Source organism: Nicotiana sylvestris, chromosome 4 (genome assembly GCF_000393655.2).
Source record: "Nicotiana sylvestris chromosome 4, ASM39365v2, whole genome shotgun sequence".
NCBI lineage: Eukaryota > Viridiplantae > Streptophyta > Magnoliopsida > Solanales > Solanaceae > Nicotiana > Nicotiana sylvestris.
The window spans coordinates 106,324,144-106,335,167 of NC_091060.1; the positions used below are offsets into that span (position 1 = coordinate 106,324,144).

At 37.3% G+C, this 11,024-nt stretch overlaps 1 protein-coding gene across 1 annotated transcript; it reads right to left on the reverse strand.

The window, feature by feature from the left end:
• Positions 1 to 420: 420 nt before the first annotated feature.
• Positions 421 to 3,204, reverse strand: LOC104248548 (G-type lectin S-receptor-like serine/threonine-protein kinase At1g34300). Its single transcript, XM_009804820.2, has one exon. The coding sequence runs from the start codon at positions 3,122 to 3,124 to the stop codon at positions 617 to 619; it is 2,508 nt and encodes an 835-aa protein (XP_009803122.1). The 5' UTR covers positions 3,125 to 3,204; the 3' UTR covers positions 421 to 616.
• Between the last annotated feature and the right edge of the window lie 7,820 nt (positions 3,205 to 11,024).

Here is an 11,024-nt window from a genome sequence, read left to right on the forward strand (position 1 = left end):
AAGAAGCAATTTTGAGAAAAATACACTCAGAAGCAGTTTTTTAAAGCTTGGCCAAACACTAATTGCTGCTCAGAAGTGTTTTTCAAACTAATTAGCCAAACACAAACTGCTTCTCACCAAAAGTACTTTTGAGAAAAGCACTTTTGAAAAAAAGCACTTCTCAAAATAAACTAATTTTTGCAGCTTGGCCAAACGGGCTATAAAAGTCTGGTACAAAGAAGCTAAACTAATCCAATTTTGCCTTAAAAACTGTTGGTGCAAAGAACCTAAAGCAACCTACTTTGTCACTCCCTCTCAGGTCCCTTCCTAAAGAATCAAAGAAGGTTGATGTTGGCATCAAAAGGTACCATCCCCTATTTTGCTTGCTGATTTCTCATAAAGAAACTATATATCTAGCTTTCTTATCAAACACATCGGACGAACATCAAAGACATGGACGTAGTCACCGAATTCTGGCGAATAATAGGATATGGGAAGTAAGTGAATGCATAAACGAGTCGCAACCTATCAATATAGATGCAAATATATATATATATATATGCAAAACCTATCTATTATACAATATAAATTGCAAGATACCAATCACACTATGACCTTTGAGATATTAATATTCCCATCAGTTCTTGTATAAAAGTGATGATGATGGCTTATCAACATTCTTTGCAGAAGCCGAAGACTGGAAACCTGCAGTTTGGAATGATGATGATGAAGAGGGAGCTGGGGCTGAGGCTGCAAAGGTGGAAAAAGCGCTTGTGCTACTGGCGTTTAAGCTAGTTCCAGCAAAGGACCCTTCAGTAGCCCTAGGTGCAGGTGGCCGATCAATCTCAGTAACGCCTTCTAACATCTGAACCACCTTGCCCATTGTTGGCCTTTGAGATGGTTGCTCTTGGATGCACCAAAAGCTCACCTGAATTGCTCTCATAACTTGTTCCATATCCATCTCTTGTTTGGAGAGCTTTTTGTCCAAAATGGCCTCCGTATTACCCCTTTCAAATTCTTCAAATGCCCACGAAGAGTACTTTTTCCGGCTAGTCTCTTCTGAGACTTCGAAATTCCTTTTTCCACTCACTATTTCCAGTAACACCATACCATAACTGTACACATCGGATTTGGATGTTATAGGAAGATTGGCCAGCCACTCTGGAGCCAAGTATCCTCTAGTACCCCTCACATGACTTGTCAAGGTTCTATGCCTGTGGTCCTTTGGGTTAACGAGCTTGGCTAGGCCAAAATCTGATACTTTGGCAGCGTAGTTCTCATCCAACAATATGTTCTCAGGCTTTATGTCACAGTGAACAATACAATCTCGACATTCCTCATGAAGGTATGTGATACCTCTTGCTGTCCCCAAAGCAATATTATATCGATGCTCCCAGTTCAAAAGCTTTCCTGACGAATGATCTTCCGCAAAGAGGAACTTATCAAGAGAACCATTTTTCATGAACTCATAGACCAGTAGCCTGTGGCGTCCTTCAGAACAAAACCCAATTAATCTCACCAAATTCAAATGGTGTGTGCTACTTATAGTTGCAACCTCCATTCTGAATTGCTTCTCGCCTTGCTCTATTCCTTCCAGTTGCTTCACTGCAGCAACAGTCTTATTAGCCAGAACTGCCCGATAAACAGCCCCAAATCCTCCTGCACCAAGCTTCTCCCTAAAACCCTTTGTTGTCCGCTGAAGCTCCTTATACGTGAACTGCACAGGGGCACCAGAGGCATATTCAAGAAGTGCATATTGAGACGACAGTGATGCAAACTTAGAACTGTTCCTAAAGCACCACCACCACAAACCACCCTCCAACAAGATCAAACCCAGGAGACTAGCCACAACCACAAGCGCAACAACCCAGCCAGGAACCCTCCCTCCATTTTTCTTCTGAACAGTCTCTGAAACCGCAGAAGGATTAGGCAATGCAGGCCCACATATCTTAACAAATGAAGTGCTCGGGAGGGTTGGCGCCTGATAACCACTAACGAAGTTGGGCTGTTTAAAATAGCACATCCCCGTACCATCTGCTAAAGATGTAGAAGCTACACAAGCACCATTAACAAGACAGTTAAACCTACACGCAGAAATACCAGCAGAAAAAATCTGCTCAGATAATTCCGGAGGATAAGTCAAGAACTTAGCATTATCCAACTGCAACATAGTCGAATTGGAAGGACAATTACTAAGATCAACTTTCCTCTTACACCCTTTTCGACTATCATTTGGATCATTAAACTCAAAATTCATTGAAGGACATCCACAAGCAGGACCAGTCTCATTATAACTACAAACCCCAAAATTCCCACAATAGCCAAAGACCTGACACTGATCAGTCAAAGCAGCCCATCTCACATTTTGAGTCCCGCTCCCTTGTGCTGAACTATAAATCCTAAGATTCCCATCAGAATCCAACCTCAAGAACCTCAAAATATTCCCTTCATCAGCATAATCACTACTATAAACAACATTTAAAGGACTTGAAAGGCTAGGATCAAAAAGTGAAAGAATCCCAATAGGCTGCATTCTCAGACTAGGAGATGTCAAGTTCACATTAGCAGAAGAATTCAACCCAGAATTATAATATGCTATAGAGTCATTCCACAAAAGCGACAAGTTTCCATTATTCCTAAGCTTAAAAGAATACAACCCAGATGTCAAAACATGATCTTTAGTGAAATTCTGAGCAGGTACAATAGTATCAGTTGGGTTATCAAAAGTAGACCAAATGTTTAAAAAGGTACCATTTTTAAGCACAAAATTACCATTTTCGTCCAAAGAAGCTGAGGAAACACCAAGATTTGCAGTTCTTGAGCTCCACACAACAGTACCTGAAGGTCCATTTGTGAGCTGAAGGTCACCGTTGGACAAGAACCGGAGTGCGGCAGTGGAATCAACTGCGCCGCCGTTGACGGTGGTGCCACCGGCTATCCAAACGGGTATGTTGTTGTAAGAAATGGAAGCAAAATAGGCGTTTTGGTTTGTGGGGTCCAGTTGTAAGAATGAAAGAGTGAAGGTGTTGTTTGGAGAGGACCATTTCGAGTTTGGGTCTGAAGCTAAAAGGGTTGCCCCAGGAAGAATATCTGCAGCTTCTATGGTGATAATAATAATAGTGAAAATGAAGAATACTGCTTTCATTTTTCAACAAAATGGGTTGAGAAGAAAGAGGATTTTGGTGTGGTTTTATGAGTTTAGTGCCATTGTTTGTGGGGGGGGGGGGGGGGTGACATGAGGAAGACAAGGGAAGGTAGGAAAGAAGAGGAGACGACTTTGACTTGTGGATTTTACATTTCTTATTTCGACTTGAATCTTGATTTTGGAATTCTTATTTGTCTAGAATTGAAGATAATAGTTACGTGTAGGGGTGTTCATAAGGACCTGAAAAACCTAACCAACTCGATAAAAAAAAATTAGAACCGTCAATACGGGAGGCTTTTAAGCCCGGTCCGAGTAAGTCCGTGGCCCGTGAGACTTGACTGAGGCTGGATCGGGGTGGCTCGTGCGCCTAATAAAATATTTATTTAAAATATATAGAAAATAAAAAGTATACTGCTTTTAGAGATGAAAAGTCAGAATTGGATCTTTACTAAGAGGAACCAAAACTTGATCTTGAGAAATTTCAAGAGATGATGTTGTCATGTATTGGAATGACCATTCTAGAAAATATCCCGATCTTTCAATGATGGTGCGTGATGTACTTAGCATTCTTATTACCATTGTACCATCGGAATCAACATTTAACATTGCTGGCGTGTTCTTACAAAGTACAGAAGTTGCATTTATTATGAAAATGTCCAAACACTTGTTACTACTTGAAATTGGCTGCACAGGTTTTCCCGAACTCAAACTGGTAATATTTTTTATGCGAATTTAAATATTATTAATTTTTAAAATTTAATTATTTTTAATATTTAACTAATTAATATTGCATATGAATTATAGATGAAAGTGAAGATGTTAAGACAATTTTGTCACAAGCGGATTCAAATGTGTTTGATGAAGATGATGTGTTGGATATCTCATAAGCATCATGAATGTTCTCTTGAATAGTTTGTTTTAAGTTTTGACTTTTAGTGAATGAAATATAATCCTGTCTTTTACTTTTTTTAGTATTTATTGTGATATATTGGAACAATATAAAAAGTTATTAAGTTCTGCAAATTTTTTCCAATAAGATATTTTTTAACTTTTAAATAATTATCTTTTTTAGGTAAGAACTTAAAGAAAAAATATAAAAATTATATTTTTAAAAATGATGGGCCAGCCCGTGGGGGCCCGCGACCCACATAGGGCTGGGGTGGGCTAACCATTATAAGGCCCATCAAAATCGTGGGCTACTCAGCCCAGCCCGTCAATTGCTAAAGCCCACGTGGGCGGGGCATGGCTAGCCCGACCCGGCCCATATTAACAGCTCTAAAAAAAATCGATACTTTTTAGGTTTTGTTTGGTTTTGATTTTGAATTTTAAAAATCGATCAAATTTGATTTGGTTTTGATTTTAATAAAAAAATAACCGAAAAACTGAACCAAACCGACTATAAAAGTAGCTATTTAAATTTATTTATTTAAAGTTTCTAAAATTTTATGGTACATATTATTCATTTATATTTTTAGTCTAATTCTTTACTATTATAATAATCTAATTCTTTGTCTTTACATTCTAGTTTGATTGGTAGTTTTCTTTTACTAAGTACAAGAATTTATTTCATGTTAAAAATAATTAATTTTTAATTGAGTACTTAAATTCTTCATCAACATTTGATTCAATTATCATCAATATATCTTGAAAATAATAGATTTATCAAAGAGCAATTGATTTGAGTGTTACGTTGAAAATATAGTCGCCGGAATATGCGTTTGGTAGTGTATGTCTCATATTAAGAAAAAACCGATAAATAACTGAAAAACCGATAGAAACTAAATCGATAAAAAAAATGACTCAATTGGTTTGATTTGGTTCCAATATTTAAAAAACCGACTTATTTAATTTGGTTTCTTTTTAAGGAAAAATCGACCCAAACCGAATCATGAACGCCCCTAGTTATGTGTTGTGACTTAATTTTAGACTAAAACACCCCTAGTTATGTGTTGTGATTTAATATTAGACTAAAACATATATTTGGGGTACCTCGGAAGTTGGAATATCAAATACTTGGAGTATCAAATATTTTATCTCCGCTTAGAATCCGTTTGGACATAAGAAAAAAAAAATCAAAGAATTTTTACCTTTTCCGAAATTAATATTTATTTATAAAAATTTTAATTTTCACTTGGAGATCTAAACGCCCGCTTAATTTGGAATTTGCATACGGCTGAAAGAGTTAAGTGATTCATTTAGTTGAGTGAAATTTGAGAATAACAGTACTGTTTATAGAGTCAAACGTTTTTAAGCGGTCAAGATAAATTAACTTACTTGAAACTTGAAAGTTTTGAATAGTCAAATAGCAAACAGAGGAAAACCAAATTCGCGCATGTGGACTGAGTAAAGGAAAATAAAAATAAAAACAAAAAAGGAGGGAATATCGTATGATTTGGTCAAATTAGCCCGTGAGTTAAAGAATACATTTGCCTCAATTTACGTGTAAGAAAATAAGATGGTTAAATCGCTTAATTTTTGTTATTTGTGGCTTGAATTATTTTCTTGTATTTTTAGAAAACTCATCGTCCCTATAGGTTTAGAAAAACCCATTGCCGTAATAGATTTGAGAAAGGAAAACCTATAGTCCTTGTCAAACTGAGAAACCTTTCTCATATATGTTTGGGACCTTTTGGAATCTATATATAGGGGTTGTAGTTGAGATTCTATAGATTGCATTGTGTTTTTCTTCTCATTCATAGTGGAAAACTCTCTCTGCTTTTGCCCCGAGGATCCTCGTTAAATCCTTGTGTTGATTTTTCTTTTCTATTTGCTTTATATGAGATTATGTGCTAGTTAACTCACGATATTCCGCAATAATTGGTATCAGAGCAATGTTCGGATTTCTACACATAATTTAGGGTTAAGATGTCTTCATCATCTTCAACAAAGTACGAAGTAGAGAAATTTGACGGAGGTTCTAGTTTCAGTCTATGGAAGATTAGGATGAAATCGTCCCTGGTGTTACAAGGATTATGGAAAGCAATTGATGAGGATTTTCCTGAAGATATGAAAGAGACAAAGAAGGAAGACCTAAAGGAGAGGGCTTTGAGTGCGATCTTCATGAGCGTTACAGATAGCGTTCTTCGGGAAATTGCTGAAGAAACTTCTGCAGCAACGGCATGGAAGAAGCTAGAAGATCTGTATTCTAAGAAATCGCTGACAAACCGCCTCTACCTGAAAAATAGGTTATACAATCTCCGTATGAACGAATGTACACCTGTTAAAACTCACCTTGATGAGTTTAATTCAATTATAATGGACCTGAAGAATGTGGATATCAAAATTGAGAGTGAGGATCAGGCCTTGATTGTGTTATGTTCTTTACCACAGTCTTATGATATTTTTGCCGATACACTGCTATATGGGAAAGATAGCATTTCACTAGAAAATGGTAGTAATGCACTAAAATCTAAATAGTTGAAAAAGAGCTTTCCAGACAACAGAATTGAGGGGAGGGTCTTGTGATTAGAGGAAGAACACAATAAAAGGACTTTAACAGGAAAAAATTATCCGCAAGATCAAAGTCTAGAGCAAGGAAGCAAACTGTTATGAGTGCGGGGAGCAAGGTCACTACAAGAGAGATTGTGCTAAGCTGGAGGAGAAAAGAGGAAAGCAGAAAATAGATAATTCGGCAAATATTGTTGACACTGGCAATAATTCTGATGATAGTGATTATGTAGGGGAAGTTTGTGCTGTGAGTTCTAGTCATGGGCAAAATTCTTGGGTTCTTGATTCTGGTGCTACTTTCCACATGTGTCCACACAAGAATTGGCTTGCAACTTACAAACAAATGAGTGGGACTATCTATATGGGAGATGATAATCCATTACCAGTAGAGGGGGTTGGTAACATCAAATTCAGAATGTTCGACGGAATTATCAGAAACATTGAGTGTTGGCATGTTCCTCGGATAAAGAGAAATTTGATTTCTCTTTCGACTTTGGATGATCAAGGGTATAAATTTCACTTCGAGAATGGAATACTTAAAGTGTGTAAAGGCTCCATGGTACTCATGAAGGGTAAACTACATTCTAAATTGTATCATCTTCAGGCCAGTGTAGTTGAAGGGGAAGCTGTTGTAGCTTCTGGGAAAAGTGATCTGAATCAGTCTCAGTTGTGGCACTTGCGACTTAGCCATATGAGTGATAATGGATTGTCTTTGTTGAGTAAGCAGAATTTGCTGAATGGGTACAAAAATCAAGTTTTGAATTTTTGTGAGCATTGTGTGTTTGGTAAACAGACAAGGGTAAAGTTCATTAAGAAGGCCGAGCATAAGACTAGAGACAAGTTAGATTATATACACTCTGACTTGTGGGGTCCAAACAGAGTTCCCTCCAAGAGTGGTGCTAGGTATTTTATGACTTTGATTGATGATTACTCAATGATGGTGTGGGTGTATTTTTTGAAAACAAAAGATGAGGCATTTTTGACATTTGTTAAATGAAAGACGATGGTTGAGAGGTAGACGGAAAGAAAAGTTAAGCGTCTTCGAACTGACAATGGGTTGGAATTTTGCAATTCTGAGTTCGATAATTTCTGCAGCAGGGAGGGCATAGTGAGAAAACGCACTAGTGTCGGAACACCACAACAAAATGGTGTTACAAAACGTATGAATAGAACGCTTTGTGATAGGGCAAGAAGCATGCTTTCACAATCATGTGTTAGCAAAGATTTTTGGGCTGAAACAATCAATACAGCTTGTTATTTGGTCAATAGATCTCCATCCACAGCTATTAAGTTCAAAACTCCCTTTGAGGTATGGTCCGGTTCGCCTACTGATTATTCAAATTTAAGGATATTTGGTTGTCCTGCTTATGCTCATGTGAGGGATGTAAAACTTGAGCCGAGGGCAAAGAAGTGCATATTTCTAGGGTATGCAACTGGAGTGAAAGGTTATAAGTTGTGGTGCACAGATCAAAAGACTCTAGGGCTAATTATTAGTAGGGATGTAACATTCAATGAATCTGCCTCACTGGACAGTCAGAGGGAGAAGGCAATAACAGAAACAGATCGTGGTGTCAGTGACCGCATAGAGCTAGAAATTGAATCTCCACTAGCTCAGCCCTGTAGTTCTAAAGTAGAGGAAGTGGAGAAGGTGCAAAATAGTGATAAAGACGATAATGTTGATGCACATGTGCAACAACCCTATAGCATTGCAACAGGCAGAGAGAAGAGAGTGATCAATCCACCACAAAGGTTTGCAAACGTAGATGATGGTAATTTTCTTGGATATGCTAATTTTGTGGAGTTCGCTTTGTCTGTTACAGAGACCATTGATGTGCATGAGCCTAATAGCTATAAAGAAGCTATTTCTAGTCCAGAAGCAGATTAGTGGGTTGGTGCTATGAGTGAAGAGATTGAGTCTCTTCATAAGAATCAGACATGGAAGCTTGTTCCATTGCCAAAGGGACAGAAGGTACTAGGTTGCAAATGGATTTTTAAAAGAAAAGAGGGAAATCCAGGGGTTGAAGCATAAGGTACAAGGCAAGATTAGTAGCTAAAGGTTTTTCACAGAGGGAGGGGATAGATTACAATGAACTGTTCTCTCCAGTGGTAAAGCATAGCTCTATCAGGGTCTTACTAGCTTTGGTGGCTCTTCATGACTTAGAACTAGAGCAGTTAGATATGAAAACTGCATTCTTGCATGGTGAGTTGGATGAGCAGATTTATATAAGTCAACTCGAGGGATTCATTACTCAGGATAAGAAAAATCATGTTTGCTTGCTTAAAAAATCTTTATATGGTCTGAAACAGTCGCCTAGGCAGTGGTATAAAAGATTTGATACATTCATGACTCAAAATGCATTTTCTCGAAGTGCATATGATAGTTGTGTGTATTACAAAAAGCTTGAAGACGGTTCTAATGTATATTTGTTTTTATATGTGGATAACATGTTTATTGTTGCTAAAAGCATGTCACATATTACCCGATTGAAGAAGCAACTAGGTGAGGAGTTTGAGATGAAGGATTTAGGTGCTGCAAAGAAGATATTGGGGATGGAGATTACTCGAGATAGAAGGGTTGGAAAGCTGATGTTGTCCCAATGGTCCTATATTGAGAAGGTCCTCAAAAGATTTAATATGATAGGTGTTAAATCTGTGTCCATTCCTTTTGCTTCCCATTTCAAGTTGTCTGCAGACATATCACCAAAAATAGATTAGGAGATGGAACAGATGTCTAGTGTTCCATATTCGAGTGTTGTATGTAGTATTATGTATGTTATGGTTTGCACCCGCCCTAACATTTCACATGTTGTTAGTGTTGTGAGTAGATACATGGCGTGTCCTGGTAAAAAACATTGGCAGGAGGTGAAGTGGATCTTGAGATACTTGAAGGGTACTGCAGATGTAGGCTTGACTTTTTACAAAGACAAGTTGAGTGAATCCTTAGTTGGCTATGTCGATTCAGATTATGCAGAGGACTTGGATAAGAGAAGATCTCTGACAGTCAATGTTTTTACTCTTTATGGTAGTGTCATCAGTTGAAAGGCGACTTTGCAGTCTGTCGTTGCTTTGTCTACCACAGAAGATGAGTATATGGCAATTACGGAAGCAGTTAAAGAGGCTATTTGGCTACAAGGCTTGGTAAGTGATCTTGGACTAGCTCAGAAGAAGACACAAGTTTTTTATGACAGTCAAAATGCCATTCATCTTACTAAGAATCAGATGTTTCATGAACGGACAAAGCATATTGAAGTCAGACATCACTTTATTCGAGACATTATATCAAAGGGGATTGTTAAAATGGAGAAAGTGTCTACGTATGATAATCAAACTGATATGATGACCAAGGCAGTCCCGGCCAACAAGTTTAGGCATTGCTTAGACTTGATTGGTGTGTGTAGTACTCAATAGAGCCCTTGCGAGGGCTGAGGGCAAGGTAGAGAGACGTTGTTCCTATTGATGAAGAGAATTCAAGCCAAGGGGAAGATTTGTTATTTGTGGCTTGAATTATTTCCTTGTATTTTTAGGAAACCCATAGTCCTTATAGATTTAGGAAAACCCATTGTCCTAATAGATTTGGGAAAAAAACCTATAGTCCTTGTCAAATTGGGAAACCTTTCTCATATATGTTTGAGACCTTTTGGGATCTATATATAGGGGTTGTAGTTGGGGATTCTATAGATTGTATTGTGCTTTTCTTCTCATTCATAGTGGAAAACTCTCTCTGCTTTTGCCCTGAGGATTAGGCTTGGCCGAACCTCATTAAATCCTTATGTTGATTTTTCTTCTCTATTTGCTTTGTGTGAGATTGTGTGCTAGTTAACCCACGATATTCCCCATCAATTTTTTATGTGTGTTTTTTATGCAATTTATTTTATAAAGGTAGTATTAAATTTGAATATAAATTGTACCTGAACATTGCTCATTTTAAAGCCTACTAACATCAGTCAGTTGTAATTGTTCGTCAAAAAATTACATTATATATATATATATAAAACCTCGTCAATTATTGACATTAATTCATTTGTTTTGTTTTTCTGCTGAATTCATTTGTTATTTAAGGATCCTTGTGACAAAAGATGTCGTATTTGTTAAATATATTTATTCGTAAGGCCAGTTTGCCCATTTAGTTAAAAAGATTTTCATATTTAAAATAAGAAGTTTTGGATTAGTAACAGTCAATTTCATCGGAATGCTCTTAGGAACAAAAATAACCCGAATGTAAGTTTTGAGAAAACCTAAACAAAATGTTCTCAAAAAACATTTTTCTCAAAGGCACTCCATGAAAGTACAAGAGGGGTGAATTGTGGTCTATAAAAAATTAGTCGACTAACGATGATTTTAGTTGACTAGATTGAGAGAAGAATGTAAAATAACAGTAAATGGAAAGAGAATAACACACAACGATTTTATACTGGTTCGGTACCGGCGTGGTACTTACATCAGTTTTCCCTGG